The sequence below is a fragment of the Mesoplodon bidens genome (assembly GCF_964165515.1).
Source record: "Mesoplodon bidens genome assembly, chromosome: 5".
NCBI classification, from domain to species: domain Eukaryota; kingdom Metazoa; phylum Chordata; class Mammalia; order Artiodactyla; family Ziphiidae; genus Mesoplodon; species Mesoplodon bidens.
In genome coordinates, this window is record NC_138161.1 from 137,884,897 (window position 1) to 137,904,875 (window position 19,979).

General features: G+C 40.9%; 2 protein-coding genes across 2 annotated transcripts in view; both read right to left on the reverse strand.

Moving 5' to 3' along the window:
* Positions 1 to 16,856, reverse strand: part of ATP1B3 (ATPase Na+/K+ transporting subunit beta 3) — a 41,069-nt gene extending 24,213 nt beyond the window's left edge. The window contains exon 1 of the mRNA XM_081234373.1: positions 16,525 to 16,856. Within this exon, the coding sequence (XP_081090499.1) occupies positions 16,525 to 16,633 (109 nt within the window). The 5' untranslated portion in view covers positions 16,634 to 16,856. The remainder of the gene's footprint in view (positions 1 to 16,524) is intronic.
* Positions 1,317 to 2,488, reverse strand: LOC308617563 (transmembrane protein 203-like). Its single transcript, XM_081234743.1, has one exon. The coding sequence runs from the start codon at positions 2,412 to 2,414 to the stop codon at positions 2,037 to 2,039; it is 378 nt and encodes a 125-aa protein (XP_081090869.1). The 5' UTR covers positions 2,415 to 2,488; the 3' UTR covers positions 1,317 to 2,036.
* Positions 16,857 to 19,979: the final 3,123 nt, after the last annotated feature.

Here is a 19,979-nt window from a genome sequence, read left to right on the forward strand (position 1 = left end):
TGTTCTAGTGGCCATCAAGTCAATTTTGAATGTAGGGAGTGTACCGAGTAGATAAAGTGATTTTCAGCACTGAAGCCAATTTCCCCTGCTTGATAAGATCCTCTCGCCAAGAACAAACTTAACATTTAAAAACTAAAATTAATCTCACTTGTAAAAACCACATATGAAAGACCACTCACAAGGATGGCAGTACTTTACCAACTTAACCGCCTTTCTCCTACACTAAGGAAAAAAATACCTGAAAATAAAAACAGAAATTGTAAACTGCTGTTCTTGTGTATCAGTATCTTGCAGTTATTTACTCAGATGCATTCCTGACAATGACAGGGATGAAACGAATTGAGCTACCCTACCTGAGTAACAGGTGGTGCAGATGGGACCTGTTCAGTGTGCCATGTCTGCCTCTGCGCTAGTTAATGTAAGCAGGGAACAGGTAAGTCATCAGGCTTCATCAAGGCCTGGACATCCACACCCGTTCAACACACTTTGAGACCATGTGATCTGACTCCCTACTTCTGCAAACTTCCTAGTTACCTGAAGGTACCTAGACAATAGAAAGACTATGCCTTAACCTCAGAGAATTCTGATGAAAAACAACTTCCCCTTAGTAAATAAATTAACAACCTGTTTATAGGTAAAAAAAAAAAAACTTAAAGCGGAGGCAGGTATAATTTTTTAAAAAATCAATTATATGGACAGGTACAAATTTAAAGTCCTTTGTATATTCAAATTTTTATAAGGCGCTATTTATTGAGGTATAATTCACATTTCATTCACCTATGAGTGGAACTGCTTGGTCATATGGTAACTCTGTTTAGTATTTTGAGTTAACTACCAGACTATTTTCCAAATCATCTATAACATTCTACATTCCCACCAGCAGGATTCCAATTTCTCCACATTCTCATTAATACTTCCTAGTGGGTTTAATTTGCATTTCCCTAATGACTAATGATGTTGAGCATTTTTTCATGAGCTTATTGGTCATTTGTATCTTCTTTAGAGAACTGTCTATTCAGATCCTTGGCCCATTTTTAAATTGGGTTGTCTTTTGATTGAGTTCTAAGAGTTCTTTATATATTATAGGCACGAGCCTCTTGTCAGATACATGATGTTCAATTATTTTCTCCCATTCTGTGGGTTGTCTTTTCACTTTCATGACAGTGGCCTTTACTATTATTTTTTTCAGCAAAACATTCTTATTTTTATCTCAGCAAATGTTCTCATTTGGCATCCGACTGGCATCAAACCAAAGCCCTTAGGCCGACAGGCGTGGGCTGAGACCATCTGCAAACTTCCCATGTGTAGGTCTCAATGGCTATGCACATCAGAGCACCTATTCCTCTCTCTACTCCCTTAGGGTGGCCTAAAGGTCTCAGGTGTGCTAAGAGTGCTGGCCACGAGGTGGTGGAAAAGTTGTGACACTGCAATCTGCTGGGATAGGAAACCAAGCAGTGCCTTGAAAGCAAGTTCTTTTCTCAGGCGACAGATACCCAGATAGGGTCCTGATCATGCTTATTCAACATACTCCTGTCTGCCTGGTTACACTTTTTGGAGCTCAAGCGTCTAAGGAAGTCTTGTTTGGGGGCGTGGGGCAGTAAGCTCTCAGGTCAGCACTGCTGGCCAGGGGAAATCCCGAGTCCAGCTTTGCAGCCTTTGCACAGTGGGTACTTTCCCAGGATCCATGAAAATACTCAGAGCCCATCAGGACACTTTACTTATATGCAGTTTCCAACTGTCAGAGGAGTTCAGGACTGTCTGGCCTTCTCAGGATCTCAATTCAAGATTAGCTATTCAAAGCATGAAATAAGAGGGAATACATTTTAAGAATCAAGGCTGCTCTTTTCAGCCCTGCTGAGGGAACAATTTCAGACATGACTTTTAGAGAGGAAGCTGGGCACCCAGCAGGGCACAAGCTGGCTTTCAGACCCCAACTTCTCCTCTGGTGCGGCGGAAGTGGGACCTCAGCCTGGGGTCCCACATTCTAGCTTATCTTCTGCGAGGCTAGCTGACCCGCAGGCACGGATCATGAGCAGCTACAGGAGAATGAAGACCGGAGACATGATCAGGCCGGACCAGAGCTCCCGAGTCTGCTCCACCAGCTTCTGACACAACAACATCTCGAAGACGAACTTCAGGCTAAGAACCGTGAGGACCCAGAAAAGGCGGAGCACGGCCAGCCGCTTCTCTCCATCCTGGAAGAGGCGCACGGAGACGACAGTGGTGAAGTAGGTGCTGAGCCCGTCAGCGGCGAAGAAGGGCACGAACACGTTCCACCAGGAGAGGCCGGGAGCCAGGCCGTCCACACGCGGGGCCAGTAGCACGGAGAACACCGACAGGGCCAACAGGTGCACGAAGACCTCGAAGGGAGCGAAGCCCAGCCACTGCACCAGCTCCCCGAGCGCGAAAAGCATCGCTCCGGTTGAGTGCGGGCCAGGACCCGGGCGACGGTCCCACCCGCCCGGCTGCGCCGCCACTCCCCACGGGCCTCGCTGGCGCCTGCCGCCGTCGTAGTGGCGGCCAGCGAGAGGCAGAAAGCGGCCCCGCCTGCCCCGGCTCTCGGCCCCCGCTCGAGACCCATCACTGGCCACCAGCCGACGCCCACTTTGCTCGGACGCCATGCCCCGCCGGGTGCCAACAGTGCCCTTTAAAGCAGAAAAGTTCTTAATCTCAAAGAAGTCCAATTTATCTATTTTCCTCCTTGGTTGCTTGACTTTTGGTATCATATCTAAAACACCACTGCCTAATCCAAAGTCATGAAGACTTGCAATTACATTTTCTTCTAAGAATTTTTAGTTTTAGCTCTTTAAGTCTGGGTCTTTGATCCACTGTGTGTTAATTTTTGTACACGCTATGACGAAGGGAACACTGGGGCTTGGGATAAAAACTGGGCAAGGTCCTGGATGGGTTGGTAAAAATCTAAAGGAGTGGAGAGAATCTCCATACCTGACCAGCTCTTGGCTACCTATGCCTCGTCCCTGAATGCTGTGACAGGGAAGTCTAAGTACAAAGAAGAGGTGCAGAGAACCAATAATTACAAAATATTGAGAAGAAAAACTAATCCAATAAAGTATCAAACGCAACAAAGAAAGTAATGCCTGAAAAAACTGGGTTTTAACAGGGTACAGAACAAGGGGGGGAAGCATGAATATAATTAAAATACAGAGTATAAGAGGATAATTTTTCAAAATCTGATCTCATATTCTGATTGTTAAAATTTTAAAACTTAGTAGATAAGCTGAACTGCAGAAGAGTCAAATAATAAGAAGAAAAAATCCAGACACCTAACAAAAAAGCAAACCAAAGACTGGGAAAAATATTTTGCATAATATGAAACCAATAAATTACTTATTTGCATCTAGAATATATAAAGAACTCTTACTACAAAACAAATTTCTAAAACATGGACAAAAGTTTTGAACAGAAACTTCATCAAAGATGTAATGAGAATTGCAAAACAATAAAGCTCATGAAAACACACTCAACATCACTAGTTATCCAAGAAGGGCAAATCAAAACCACTACATGCTCACCAGAATGCTAGAAATTCTAAAGACTGACCATACCAAGCGATGATCTAGGAGCGGAGCAACTGACACGCTAAGACACTGCTGGTGGGAACGTGCCAAAACAAAAACCGATTTTGGAAAACAATTTTTTGAAAAGTTAGTAGCATATACCTACGATAGGATCCAGCCAATCCATTCCTAGGTATTTAACCAAGAAAAACGAAAGCACACATTCGCAGAAGTATATGAATATTTGTAAATGCTTTATTTGTAATCACTAAAAACTCCAAACAACCCAAAAGCACATCTACAGATGAATTAATAAATTCTGGCATATAATATAATGGAATACTATTCATGAACTACTTCTCAAAATAACTGTGCTGAATGAAAGAACTCAGCACTCCTGACCCCAAAGAGAACACGCTACATGATTCCATGCATTTAAAGTTTCAGAAAATACAAACTAATCTAAACTGTCAAAAAGCAGATCTATTTTTTGCCTGGATACTGGGGAGGTAGGGAAAGAAAAGGATTACAAATGGGAAAGAGGAAATCTGGGGAGTGATGAATATTTTCATTATCTTGATTAGAGTCATAGTTCCATGGGTACAATATATGTATATGCATATAGGTGAAGACGCATCAAAACTCAAGTTACACATTTTAATTTTAAATACGTGCAGTTTACCATATGTCACAATTATACCTCAATAAAGCTATTTAAAAAACAAAAATTTGGAAGAGAACTAGCCAAGCCAAAGAAAAATACAGTGAGCTAAAAGATCAAACCAAGGTGCTTTACAATACTGGGCAAAAAGACAGAGAGAGAGTGTACGGAGATTGTTGAGACACGGGAGACAGAACCAGAATATCAATAAATCTAACAGGAATTCCACCAGAAAAGGGGATGGGGAGGAATGCCCAAAGAAATAACACATTTTGTGTCTAGATTGGAAAAGATTGAAAAATACTAGAAAACACCCTATACCTAGATAGAAAAAGGTAAAATTTCAGAATACTAAAAATAAAGTGAACATTTCTTAAAGCTTCTAAAAAGATAAAACGGGTTTTACCTAGAGCAGAGAAATATGACTGACAGGTATCTCATCAGCCAAAAATAAAACAACAGTATATTCCAAACTGCGGAGGCTTTAAGTTTTAGCTACACTGTCTTCATTTCCTTCTTTTTGGAAGAAAAACTTATATATTATCTAACCTGAAAGAAAAGGACAAAGTTCACAGACTAAATTCTAGAAAAAGCTAATATAATTGTACATTTTTTCATTTTTTAAAGTTTTCTTTAAAAATCTAAGACAAAGAAGAAAAATATATAAAGCAATGGTGAGCAAAGAAACCAGTAAGACTTGCTGGTAACATCTAAGTAAGTGTTGATTTTAATTTCTTTTCCTTATCAGGTCTGAGGAATAGCTTACATACAATAATTTTCACTGATTCCAAGTGCACAATCCCAACGAGCAGACAGCTGCATGTACTGTGAGACCACCACTACACTAATGGTACAGAACATTTCTATCACCTCTGAAAGGTTCCTTGTGCCCGTCCACAATCCGTACATCCTTCAGCCAGCCGATGAGCTCCTTTTGCCACTACATTCGTCTGTATTTTACATAGTTAAAATTTGATTTTAATTTAATAACAAGTTAAAATCCCCAAAATATTAAGGTAGGAATAATTTAATAGTAGTCTAATAAAAGACATTCTCAAAGTGGGTTAAAGAAAACCTTATAGCACTATAAATAAATGCTATTTAGATAAAAACCTAAAATTATAACACATACTGGTTGAAAATAAAGTAGATCTTGGCTAACAAAAAGAAATGTAGATGTGGCTTATTACTGTAAGCAAACTATTTAGAATTCAAGTCAAAAGGTCTTAACAAAGCAAAGATATTCTCTATTAATAAAAAGTAAACAAAACACATCAAGAAGATACAGCATAAAAGCCACGAACATTTGTGATGCTAAGTGGCTTAAGATATGTAAAGCAAAATTTATCACAATCATCTGTAGAGATTTTAACGTACCTCTTCCAGAAATCCACAGATCAGGTAAACAATAACAAAAAGGCTAATATTTTAAAAACACAACTAATAGTTATTTAATATATATAAAACTTTGTAGTCACCAGAAAATATACTCTTTATAAACCTGGAACATTGCCTCAAAACTGACCATGACTTAAATTTCAAAAAACCAAACCAAACCAAAATAAAAAATAACAAACCTAAAAAAAAAAAAAAAAAAAAAGAGGCCACATTTTTCAAAATCAAAGTATGTTAGAGAAGTATAACAAAAATTTAGAAAATGGACTGCTAAATAACCTTTGGATTAAAAAGACAACAAAACCCAAAATATGCAAAATTCAAAACAATCATGTAGCCGAAGAAGAACACAAAGGAAAATCCATAGCCTTATACGCATTCACTAAAAAACCAGACTAACCAAAAAGCCAGGTTTTAAATTCAAGACTAAAATAAATTCAAGGAAAGTAGGAGATTTAAGATACTAGCACAAGTTAATGTAAACAAATGCAAAAAAAATCATTAATTTTATCAATAAAACCAGTTTCCAACTAGTAAGCTCGAAAATAGATGAAATATATGATTTTTAAAGAAAATAAACATATTCAAATCAGAAGTTTTTACAAGAAATAAACAGAGCTCTATCCCTGAGACACTATGTCCAAACGGCTTTAGTTAGTTCTCCCAATTTTCAAGAAGTAGATTCTTTCTCTACACACAAGCTATCTTTTTTGTATGCTCCGTAAATTACCTAAATCTTTATAAGGCTAGCACTCTCCAGATACCAAAACTAAACAGATGGTACTCGCACAGATTTCACAAATTTATTTTATTTTAAACACTTACATAGAGCTTACATGCTATAGAGTGATAATGACACAGGAACAGAGATACAGATTAATAACAAAACACAACAATAATCAAGAAAGGATCCATATAAAATCCATGTAACAAAGCTGGCATTTCAAATCAGTGAGAAAATGATGGATTATTCAATATATTTTGGGATAAGTGATCAGGAACAGCCTATAAAAGGCTGTTAAATTTGTGATAATATTTATTTAAACAAGTATAATTTTTAAAATAAAACAATTAAGAGACAAAATACAGCAAAAAGATGAGCAGGTCGCTGTAAAGAAACGAAAACTGAGCAAACATAAGTTGCAATTATCAGAGATACTGCAAATTGAACCAACCAAGACACCAGCATCCCATCAAACTGGCAAAAATTTTTAAAGAGTGATGATAACCAATGCTCAGAAAGTTGAAGGGAAACAGGTAATTTGATCCCTGCTGGTGGGAGTATACACTGGTACAGCTTTACTGGAGGACAATAAATTAATATAAAAATAAACATATACTATAAACTGGTGATTCCATTTCTCAGTGACTACCCTGGATAAATAGTTGCACACATGCACTGCACAATTTGCAAGAGAAAAATTGGAAACAATCTAAATATTCATCACAAAGAAATATATACATGTATCTTGGATATATATCCCTACACTATGGAATATTATGCAATGACTCAAAGGAATAAGGTAAATAAATTGGGGAGGGGGGAGATAGAGAGACATGGAAACAGTCAAGACATATTAAGTGAAAAAAAGCAAGTTCTAGAACATACATTCTTCCTATTACTCATGTAAAAGTGGAAAATTATTCCTACATAGTCCATATATACACATACACACACACACACACACACATATACATATACACATATATAAGTGTGTTGAAAAAGGACTGGTAGGAAAACTGATAAGCAATCATCTGTGGGAAAGACTGCGACTGGTAGAAGGCAGTGAAGAGAAACATGAATATATTTATGTATTCTTTTTTCTCCAACATCCAATTAGGAATATTTACAAATACACACAAAAGTTAAAAGAAATGTAAGTGAACACGCATAAACCCCACCTAGATTCTACAGTAAAGTCTACTATATTTACCTCTTATCTACTCACCATCTATTTTTTTTTAAGAATTTCAAGTTGCAGATGTCAGTAGACTTAACCCCTCAACACTTCAACATGTATATTAACTAAAATTGAGGGAAAATTACATTTAGTGAAATACACAAATCTCCAAGGTACCATGACACGGCTGTTGAGAAATACATTCACCTCTATGATTTAAACAGCTATCAAGATACAGAACATTGCCATCACCCTATAAAGTTCTCATGCCCCTTCCCAGTCAATCCCCATGACCACCATCCTAGAGGCAAACACCATTCTGGGCTTTTCCCCAGCATAGGTAAGTATTGCTTGATTTAGAGTTTCAAAGAAATGAAATTATATAGTATATTCTCTTCGGTAAAGCTTCTTTTCTGCTCAGCCTAATTGTGGGATTCACCCATGTTTTGTGTTATCTGTAGTTTGCTCCTTTTTACTGTTGAGTAGTATTCCACTGCGTGGACACTGGTTTGTTTATCCATTCTACTGCCGGACACCTGGGCTCTTTCCAGTTTGGAGCTACTATGAATATTTTGTGTATTTTTGTGGACATATGTTTTCATTTTTCTTGGGTAAACTGCTGGGGATCATGGGGTAAGTATATATTTACTTTTACAGGAAATTATTAGACCTTTATCCAAAGTGGATATACCACATATGTTTTAAAAAGTATGATAGGTAACAGTGGTTACCCAGGGAAGAAGCTGAGGATGACAGTGGACTTACTGACTATTCACATATGTACTATAAAAACTCAAATAATGAAGTTACTTTTGTTATATGAAAAAAACAAAGCCAGGAGTCCACATTCCATTTAAGACACGTTCAGGTTTCTTGGATTAGCCTACGCTGACCACTAACTAACTTCTAAAGCATAGGTCAGCAAATCATGGCTGCTGCCTGTTTTTGTAAATAAACTACTGAAACGCAGCTAGGCCACTAGTTTACATATTGTTTACGGCCGCTTTCAAGCTACTAACAGCAGAGTTGAGTAGCTGCAACACATACTGTATTCCTGGCAAAGCCTAAAATATTATCTGGTCCTTTAAAGAAAAAGTTTGCAGCCTCCTGTTCAAAAGCATTTATATAGGCCTTGTTTTTCATTCCAATGTGACATCTGAAACTATCTCGTGCAACTTCTCCCTTACAGAGGAAACTAAGACCAAGAGATTTTTAATGACTTACCTAAGCTTAGATGGAGATGTGGAATTCTAATTCAGATCTATATTCTGAGTCCTAGTCTGAACACCTTCTCAGTATACTGGTAAACTTCTAAGACTTATCAAGCAAAAATACATAGGCCCACAGGCTCACTTTGACTACGATGCCCTATCTGGAAACTTCAATGAATTAGAAATTTAGTGGAACAGAATCATGGTGAGCTGAGGGGAATGATGAGCAAGTTTCTCCACAAACAAGACTTTCACAGTGTGGAGCTATACCAATTAATCAAAATACTCTCAACTTTAGCCCAACGACCAGGTGAATCACAAGTGGAAGCTGACTAAATGACAATTGATTCATCAAAAAAATAGTAAGTGCTTACTATGTGCTAGATGTTGTAGCATAAAACGCACCTGTGATTCCTCTCTGTGAGAACATCCAGCTAGTGGGAACAATGTATATAAACAACTCTAATCCAGGATACAAAATTTTTAGGTGTTAGAGACGACAAATGTATTATTTTCACCTGGGCAAGTCCGAGAAGGCTTATGGCAGAGAGGGCACTAGATCTATGAAGCAGGAGAGAAGTTATGATGCAGAGAATGAAGGGCACGGGAGAGGGAATGAGCAGGGCATCCTAGACCAAGGGGCCTCAGACAGACCCATTTGGCTATGACATGTGGTACACAGGGAGCAGGGTGTAAAATGACAGATTGTATAAGGTTGGAAATGTAGTTCTAAGCCACTATGTAATATATCCGGAATACCAGGCTGTCTGGAACTGATTTAAACCTTCTGAAAGCAGTGGGGAATCCCAACAGCCTTGGGGTACAGGGAGTAGCTTGACCGAAGCTGCAGCCTTAGAAATAATCTGATAGCAGTGAAGTTACACTGGTTTAGTCACAATGATTCCAACGGATTCCTTGGATCTTTCTGGGGCTGCACCAGAAGGGCCCAACTTCCCCAGTCAACAACACTACACTTTTTATAAGCAGCAGATAGAAGTTGGAAAGCCAGTGGTCTCTTTAAACTAGGACCAATTTTGAAAGAAATTTACAAAAGATCTTCATCTGGTGCTTTAAGTTTTTTAATCAGAGAATTTACAAGAAAAGGCACTACCAGATCCTGAAAAAGAGGGGCAGGGTTGGTGGGAATACTGAGGGCTCTGCAATGTGCAACAGGTGGTTAGCATTATGAAGCTAGCAAAAACAAGCACCCTGGGCTCCCTCTGAATGCCTGTTTTCACAAGATGCTGGAGGGTGGGGTGAGGTGGGGCAGTGGTGAGTAGGTCAGAGAAAATTAATTCCTGAATTAACTGTAGCAGTGGTAATGAGGGTGTGGGTCACCAAGAGATTCAAGAGGTGTTATGGAAGTACCATTGGCATGGTTTGGCCAGGTTCAGAGCCCAGATGGCAGAAATGGTAGTGATAATCTTCAAAAATTGCAAATACAGAAGCAACTCACAACTTCAGTGGAGGAAGGGGAAACAGCTCTGTTTATCAGTTGATAAACAAGGTACTGGAGTTGTCTAAGCCTCACTCGCAGGTTTATGGGATACGCAAGAAGCAACTGGAATCTCAGAGAGATGTTAACCAAGAAGTAAAATTTGTCAGTAATCTTTGCAATTGTTTTATGAGATGAAGAAGATGAAGAGAAAACAAGGCCAAAGACAGCACCTGGGAAATCTACATCTAGGAAACAAGAGAACCAGGAAAGGAATGGCTAGAGAAGTATGGAGTAGGGGTAAGGGCCACTTTTACAGACCAGATACTGCCAACTGGCCAGAAACCATCAAAAGAAAAGTACCTCATGCTGTGGACAAGGGTCAATTCCTTACCATGGCATCAGCAAAATACTAGGAGGAAGTCATAACTAAGAGCCAGCTCCACCAATGACTCAGTTACAAAGTTTAAAACAGATATGGGGAGGTTGTGAAGTTAGGGAATTCTTTTTAAAAATATTATTAGTTAAATAGCACCCTGTAGGGAGAGGATGACACTATTAAATAAACCCCCATTAAATCTGAGAGCAGTTAAGTTTAAAAAGAAAAAAAAATCTTTATGAAGTTCTCATAGAGCCATATAAGCAGAATAGAGCAATAAAGCAGGACACAGGAGGCCTGGATAACTACCCTGGTTCTGTTATCCTAATCAGATGCACGACCCAGGCATGTCAAACTCAGCTGAGTCTCCCGTGAGAAAGTTAAGTGGAAGCTTTTTCTGAACACTGAACTATGAAAACCATCAGTGCTGTAGCCAAAAGGAAAAAAAAAAAGGAAAATGCCCAAACACTGGGTGAACCATTATGCTATGATACACCAAAACCATCAAAGACATTAAAAACAATGTTGCAGAAGACGAATTACATTTAATTAGACTGGGAACATTTCATAATACTGTTCATTCATTCAATCAATTTTTATTACATTCCCACTAAGTGCCGGGCAACAGGCTAGGTGTTAGGGAATTCAAGACGGGTAAGATGTGAATAAGAAGCTTATGTCAAATAAGCGGGCAACAACAATACTGTTGAAGTCATAAATACTATACTAGAAAAAGGTATCATAGAATACACTGGAGCACTTGACCCAGTCTCAAGGCAAAGAATGGTTCGAAAATGTTTACCAGAGATCAGGCCATCACAGCTGACATCTGAGTAGCCAGGCCAAGTTGAAGGAAGGAGAGGCTCGGAAGCTAGGAAACAGGCCCAAAAGCAGTGGGAGAGAACTATGTGGAACAGCAGAGATGACAGGAGAGAAATATGCCAGCCAGACTGCAAAGAGTCTGCACGTCACGCTAAGGAGCCCCGAGGGCAACAGAGTTACACGAAGAGGTGCCCATGAAACGTCCAACTGAAGATTTCTGACAGGCGTTTGGTAATAAGAATACAAAAGTCTTAGGGACTAGAAATGCAGATTTGGGGGTCTCAAATGGAGATAATAACTAAAGCCACCAGAACATGTAAGTTCTAGCAGGAAGTGTGGACAGTCCCCACAGAGGTGATGGAGAGGGCCAGGGATACCCCAACAGAAAGTGGCAGAGGAATAAAAAACATTCTCCTTAAACGTTAAGTGATCAAACTAGGGATATCTAACTGTGTATTTTCAAATTTTATTTATACATTTGAAAAAACTTTATACATAGGAAAATGTTAACAGTGGTTACTCTATGTGATTAAAGATGACAGGTTTTACTTCAAAATCAATGTAATGAATGCATAATTAGAACATAATAAATTTATCTTCCAAAGTTAATTTTTTTCCCTCCTATTACACAATTCCTTTTTTTAAAATGCTAGGTTAGTAGAGGCTTAACCATAATGGAAATGCTGGAAGTCGAAAGGGGGAGGGGAAGGGGAACTGATATCTCCTAAGATTAACCTTCACTTTTTAAAAATTATTGTACATGTGATTTTTCTTTTCCTGCTCATACATGTGTGCTGCCCATGTACTCTTGGCATATTTCAATAAAAGTGTTTGGAACATAAAAGCGTTAAATGGTCCTTAATCAAACACGATGATAAATCACAGTAAAGTTGTTACTAAGGACAGGAGGGTTTTTAAACTTCTTTTAATACAACTAAATTAATTCTAAAAATATAAATTCAAAAGTCAATTTCAAAGAAATGGAATTACTTCGGGGTGAGGGGAGGCTGCTCTTTAACACAGTAAAGCACACCCTACTGTAATTACAAAGGTATCGGGAACATCACACACACACTTGCCCCCTCCCTCCCTCCCACTAGCGGTCCAGAAGTGCTGCCTCCTGCTGGGGGACAGCGCGGTTAGCCTCAGCTGCTGCCGCTGACACACCCACCACTGCCCTTCATTTATACCCTGCACACAGGGGAAGGCAAGTCCTGTTACTTTCCCAACAGTGCAAATTTTTGTAAAGTTTCTTTAATATGTCACTCCACAGGACAAAGAATACCTTACAAAGCTGGGAAAATAAACACACTTGCCTTCTCCCCTACAGTCAGACACCCAAGATGGGATGTAGCCTGATCTCCAAAGCAGAGCATTTACTGAGGCATAACCCAGAATGGGAGCAGGTGACTGAAAAAACAGCATGTCATGGACCTATAATAAAAGAGAAGCACATGAACAAAATGTAGATATTAGTAGTTTTGGTCCAGAATCCTGACCCTGCTTGGAATCAGTAACTTGAGTTTTAGGTCCATGTTAAAATAAAGCATTTATTGACAGATAACCTTAAGATAATGAACTCCAAAGAAGCCCACAAGCAGATGTCATTAAATGACATCACATCATGTTTTAAAAAAAAAAACAAAACTCTGTCCTTGGAGAGTCTGAGGCCAAGGATTCTATCACTAGCTGAGTAAGTGAATTCTGACATATCAGATCTGTGGGTTCAATTTTCTCACGTATGAAAATGAGGGCACAGGACTAGATTAGTGGCTTTCAAGCTTTTCTTGATGGTGAGCCACAGTACGAAATACATTTTACATCAGGGTATCTGAATATCCAAAATACAAAAAGTTTCACAGAATGACATTTTCCCTTAGAATAAACTTATTAGGGAGAATAAACTTTGATAATTTTTCTCTTCTATTTCATTATTTTTAAAAATGTTAACTGCAACACATGGTCCACTGTTTACAATTAAATAACACTAGATGATCTTTGAGCTGCCTTTTACTCTAATTGTACGTAATGCATTTAGGTTTAATATCTGCAACATAGCCACAAGGTGCTAAATTTTCTTTGTCCTGTGTTTTCATAAAAGGCAACTACTTATTCCTGATGCGTCCTTACTGTCCAGCTTGAGAAAACAGCTCTTAGGAACACTTCGATCACCTACATGGCGTGCGTTAGAAAGCTGTGAAAATGGAATGAGGTAAGTACATATATATAAGCATTTTGAAACTGCTGTAACCAAGTGTCACATATTAGCCAAATATACAAGAAGCTAATCAAATTCTTCACACAGCTGTTTTAAATAAGGCAATGAGATGAAACGTAGTATTTTCACTTTATCCCCAAGGTAAACTGCAAAACTGCTTTTTAAACATGTGTTTTTAACATATATAATGCACTTGGAGAGGAACCTCAGATTACATGGGACAAATGTACTAAAGACTTGAATGTAAAAAATAAAATCAGGAAACATCTTAAATGAATGTCTTTATAGAATCCTTGAGGTAGAGAAAGGTTTTCTCTATATGCCAGCAGCCCAGCAAATTTACCTAGGTCAAAAATAGATGTAATAATCCCCCTCCCCTTGCATTAATTTCAAAAGCGACTAAACGAAAAAATTTGCACAAATGAGGTTTAAAAAAAGAGCGTATAACATGTTTTCAGAAAATGTACATAATATTATCCACAACCCAGAAATTCCACCAGTAGAAACATATCTCAAGGAAATAAATTTGCAAAAATGTACAAGAATGAAGGGAATGGGAGGAGGAGGGACCAATACATACAATAATGCACTGGTTAAAAAAAAATCAGGAGTTACTCCTATTACCCTGGGTATCTCCCATGTATACATACGGTACACGTTAGTAAACTTAAAAAAAAAAAAAATCCCAGTACATCTAACTATACAATGGAACACTAGCCAGCTATTAAAAGTGGTGATATAGGTCTTTATTTATTAACATGGGAAGATGCCCACAATATACTCAAAAGATTATAAAGCAACACTTACGGTATGATCTCTTTTTGTTAAAAAAAATTAATAATAACATTATATACATTTTTAAGTCTGCCCAGACGTATACCAAAATATGAATAGTGGACATCTCTGGGGTGATGAGATCAGGCAGCTCACTCATACACTGCTTTTCTGAGAACTACAAGAAGATATGCTTTCTCCAGGCAGACCCCATGCTCTAGGGTACACAGCTCAGTGAGCTGAGTATGGACTTCAGCCTCCAGGCACCACTCCTCCACATTTCCTTGGAGTGAGTGCCCTTATATTGGGATAGGATTATGGATAGCTTTCACCTATTTATGCCATTCTCCACTGGCTTACTATTATTACAATAAACCCAGAAATTTACTATTTGTTGATATTTTCGATTTTGAAAAAAAGGTCTTGCTTTAATCCTTCCAAAACTAATCCCAGCTTTACTTGTACTACTCCCACTGCCCTTACAGGGTGCCGCATACTCTGATAATTTGTGCGTGTTATCTATTTACATGCACGTACCAAATAAAATCTCTACCCCAAAAGCATATAATACAAAGGCTAAATAAGGAGCACAACCTGCACTAAGAAATGTCATTCTAACACAAAGTGCAGATACTTATTACTGGAAATGAGAAGGCACTGAGAAAGGTAGTCGACACAAATGAACCACTCTCCACCACTCAAAAATTCCTTCAGCAGAAAGTTAGTACACTCTAGAAACAATAATAACTGTTTACAGTTTTTCCCCCATTTAATTCCAGATGCAAGATCTATTTCCTCATCACATTAGTGGGTTCCCCACAGACAGCCATTCGAATAAAAATCTTGAGTGATTACCATGAAGTTAGGCAAGGCATCTGTAAAATAACACCACCGCTGGACTAGGATTAAAGGACAACTGGTTCTTTTCTTGGCTCTTTGGAATATGTAATTTTACATAAAGCAAAAACGCAACCTCTCTGGGGCTCATTTTTCTCGTCTCTAAAGCAGGGTTTGGGCTAAAAAACCTCCAAGGCCCCTTTCAGCTTGTGATAGGACTTTAAGCCGCCTTTCCACTCTGGAGGAGCCGATTTCAAGCAGCAGCCAGTCTATTTTCTAAGTCAGAGCAAATTTACTCTCCTCGTGCTTCTCTTGACAATGTCATGCCCGAATAGTTCTCAACTCTAGAAATATTCTCACTCAGAAAAAAAAGGTCTGTCATGACCAACTAACAATATATTTTTCCAAAGGAAAGAAAAACTAGTTTACTTAATGTAAAGGGGGGAGAAGGAAGACCACTAGTCCTTATTCAGACATAAGCATAATTTTTCAAAAAAAAAAAAAGAGTCACCCTAAAGCAGCACCACACTGGCGGATGGTTTAAATATTTCTTTTAAAACAAAGAACCCATGCAGAGGAAAACTGCTAGCAAATTCAATCATCACACGTTTTGAAGGAACAGGAAAAAAAACTGTGCCATTCAGACCGGATTTACTTTCCCCCAATGAAGCACGTTGGTAAGAAAACCTGTGTCATTAAAAAGGAATTAGGGAGAAAGCAACCTTTTCAAAGGTCTTTTCACTGTCCAAACTCAAGTGCACTTTCGTGTACCGTGTACTTGTGTGCTTAAAACATGCGTGCAGACCACACACTTAACACTCACACTCTTCCGACCTGCTGGGGTGGCAGCGTGGACGAGTCACAAGATAGCGGCGGGAGTGGAAATTTCCTCTCCCCGGGCGTGGGGCAAGGTCGGGCTTCCCCAAACCGCTCGGCGCCGCTGGCCGCCTCCGCCAGGCCTCTCCGGGCCGGCGCGCTCCGTACAAAGGAGGCCGGGCGCTCGGCCCCCACGCGCTCGGGGTTCGGGGCAGCGTTTGCCGGCTTCCGGCGCCGCAGGCCCGGGCAGCACGTGCGGCCCGCTCCCGGCAGTGAGGAAGGAACCGGCGCGGCCCGGCGGCGGCTGCCAGCGGGCCCCGCAGCCTCGCTCGCCCGCCGCGAACCCGCGAGAAATGAATGGGGCCGCGCTGCTCCTCCGGCGCCGCCGCCCGCGTTCGAGTCTGGCGGCCGTGGCGAAAACCGCTGCGGGCGGAGGCAGCGGCGGCTCCCGGGGCCCCCGCGCGGGGAGCCGCCTCCCGCCTTCCCTTCCCACCCGACCCCGCCCAGCGCCCCCCCGGACCGCGGCCGGCCCCGGCGCCCAACCGCCGCCCGCTCACCCCAGCTCTTGGCGGTGCGCCCCAGGAACTCTCCGGTGGTCGGGTTGTAGATGAAGAGCTTCCACTCGGCCAGGCTCTGGTTGAAGGACTTCTTCTCTTTCTTCGTCATGGTGTGGGTGCGGACGTCGAGGGGAGCGGCGGCCGCGGGGGTGGAAGCGGCGAGGAGCGCAGAGGCGCGTCCGGGCTCGAGCGGCGCAGCCCGGCGACGGCGGCAGAAGGCGGGACGGCCTAGGAAACCTCCTCTCTGTGGTGAGCGCTCGACCCGACTGCGCTGCGCCGCGCCGAGCCGGGCCGCCGCTCCGGCCGCGGGAGCCTGACGTCTCCGCCCTCCGCAACCAATCCCCGCGCCGTTCAGGCCCCGCCGCCGCCGCTACCGCCTCCCGCCGGCGGCGGGGCGCAGCCGGACGCTGTGAAGATGCCCCGCCCACGGCCACGGCCCCGCTCCGTGGTACCCGGCTTGGCTCCGGGGCGCTCGGCGCTCTCTCTTCCCGGCCAGAAGAAGCAAACGCTACGCATAGCAACTTAAAAAATCATGAGAGCTTAATAAGAAGCAGATTTATAATGACAAGCAAAAGATGAGCATCCCTAACCCGCTGGTTTTTCAGAAGAACTCTGGGGAGATGCTGCGGGCAACCGGGATCCGGAGTCCCCTCGCTTCCTAGCCTGCGGCGGCGCGGGACTACCAGAGAGCGGAAACGACTCCAGTCCACCGAGGACGGGACTTCACCACCGTCTCCCCAAACCGTTTCCAGGCGTTCTCCTCTGGGCTGTATGACGTGACCAAAAGATAATTCGCTGTAGTATCTCGTGAGGGTGTACGGTGTATTACATACCTTCGCTCAGAGAATGCCCTGACTTCGCCCTTTTGCAGGAGTCAACTGGGAATCTTGGGTCAAAGGGAGTTTCATCCTAAACATGCCAGTATTAAGTAAATGCAGTATAGTTTTCCCCAGATTTAATTGAATTTATCAATGAAATCAATACACATGCTTTCCTGAGTTTCCTGTCAACCGCAAGACCTGCTTTTTCTCAAACACTCAGACTCTTTACAGGAAATCAATTCTTCGTTTAGTGTTGATGCCTAAGTACTGTTCGCGGCTTTTCATCTTTTCCACTGTATTGGTTGCTCCCCTTGGTCAGAGCTGAGGGTGCAGTCGATGTTTTCCTACACGAGGTGGAGCTGAAGAGTACAGTGCTTTGAGACTGTTGGGACAGCATGAAAAGACTTAAATAGGAGTTTGGGCAGGAGGTGCTTTCTTTTCTTTTTTCTTTTTTTTTTTGGAAAAAAGAAATGGAGCACTGCCTATGTTTTATTAGCAAATAAAAAATTATGAATGAAGAAATGTAGCACACATCTCACCGTTTGGAATGATGCATTGTGATCCATCCGACAGTTTAAACAGCCAGCAAATGCTTTAAAGGAGTAAATGGATAACAAAATTCTGGCATTGCTTTTGTTTCCTCACTTTATCTAAAGAAGGAATTACGAATTATGTTTTTCACAAATGGAAAAGGAATAGAAGAATATATTATTATAAAATGATTTTTCCCCCTGTGCTTATGAAAGCTAAATTTAAAATTATGACCTTGGGAATGATAACCAAATCCAGTTACTTTGTTGAGCCAATGACAGCAAAAGGTTTGTAGAAGCATTTTGTAAAATTTGGCATGAAAATAGTATTACAAATAGCAAAACATCGTGCAAGCAGACTAGAATGCATTTCTTTAGTTCATAAATAAGGTCGAAAGGGAACTGAGGAATGGAAGTAGTTAATTATTTTTGTCTCATTAAAAATCTAACTACAGGGCTTCCCTGGTGGCGCAGTGGTTGAGAGTCCGCCTGCCGATGCAGGGGACACGGGTTCGTGCCCCTATCCCGGAAGATCCCACATGCCACGCAGCGGCTGGGCCCGCGAGCCATGGCCGCGGAGCCTGTGTGTCCGGAGCCTGTGCTCCGCAACGGGAGAGGCCACAGCAGTGAGAGGCCCGCGTACAGCAAAAAAAAAAAAAAAAAAAAAAAATCTAACTACAAATTAGAGGACAGCTAAAATATTGGTAGAGCTGATAACAGGCTTTCTAGTTTGGGTAAGAGGGAAGATACAGAGTCTGTTTGGAATAAAATATAAAACTGCCTGGACTTCCCTGGTGGTTCAGTGGTTAAGAATCCGCCTGCCAATGGAGGGGACATGGGTTCGAGCCCTGGTCGGGGAAGATGCCACATGCCGGGGAGCAACTGGGCCCATGCGCCACAGCTACTGAGCCTGCGCTCTGGAGCCCGCATGCCACAACTACTGAGCCCATGTTCCACAACAAGGGAAGCCACCTCAATGAGAAGCCCATGCACCGCAACAAGGAGTAGCCCCCGCTCGCCACAACTAGAGCAGCAACGAAGACCCAATGCAGCAAAAAAAAAAAAAACCCAAAAAACAAACAAACAAAAAACCCCTCTGCTTTATTTATTTTGTGTGTTAATAACACACAATGACACAATAAGCACACTTCAAGAAATAATTACCTGGCGCATACAACGAAAACATGGTAAACAAGAACATTATGAAATAGTGTTTCAAAGATACTGAATGCTGTCAGACATTTGTGGTCATTAATATGCTTTTCATATGTAGTGCTTTGTGGTTTTCCAATTAAGTACTTAAATACAAATATAATTCAGTAAGTATTTTCAAAACTCATGCCTAGTTTAGTATAATACCTGATCCAACAGATTTCAGTTTGGGGAAAAGTTTACATCCTAATCCAAAATACAGGAACTATTTGTTTCTCTGATACATGATACTTGAGCATTACTTGCAAGAGAAAATACTAAGTGTTTTGGGGGATATTGGCCTACCAAGTATGAACAGATGAAATATCAAATTTAATCAGAGCTTTATTCCCTATAGATTTACTTTACCATACCCAAGTCTCCCTTTTATTTTATTTTTTTAAATTTTTAAATTTTATTTTTTTTATACAGCAGGTCCTTATTAGTCATCAATTTTATACACATCAGTGTATACATGTGAATCCCAATTGCCCAATTCATCACACCACCACCTCCACCCCCCCGCCGCTTTCCCCCCTTGATGTCCATACGTTTGTTCTCTACATCTGTCTCAATTTCTGCCCTGCAAACCAGTTCATCTGTACCATTTTTCCAGGTTCTACATATATGCGTTAATATACGATATTTGTTTTTCTCTTTCTGACTTACTTCACTCTGTATGACAGTCTCTAGATCCATCCACATCTCTACAAATGACCCAATTTCATTCCTTTTTATGGGTAATATTCCATTGTATATATGGACCACACCTTCTTTATCCTTTCGTCTGTCGATGGGCATTTAGGTTGCTTCCATGACCTGGCTATTGTAAATAGTGCTGCAATGAATATTGGGATGCATGTGTCTTTTTGAATTATGGTTTTCTCTGGGTATATGCCCAGTAGTGGGATTG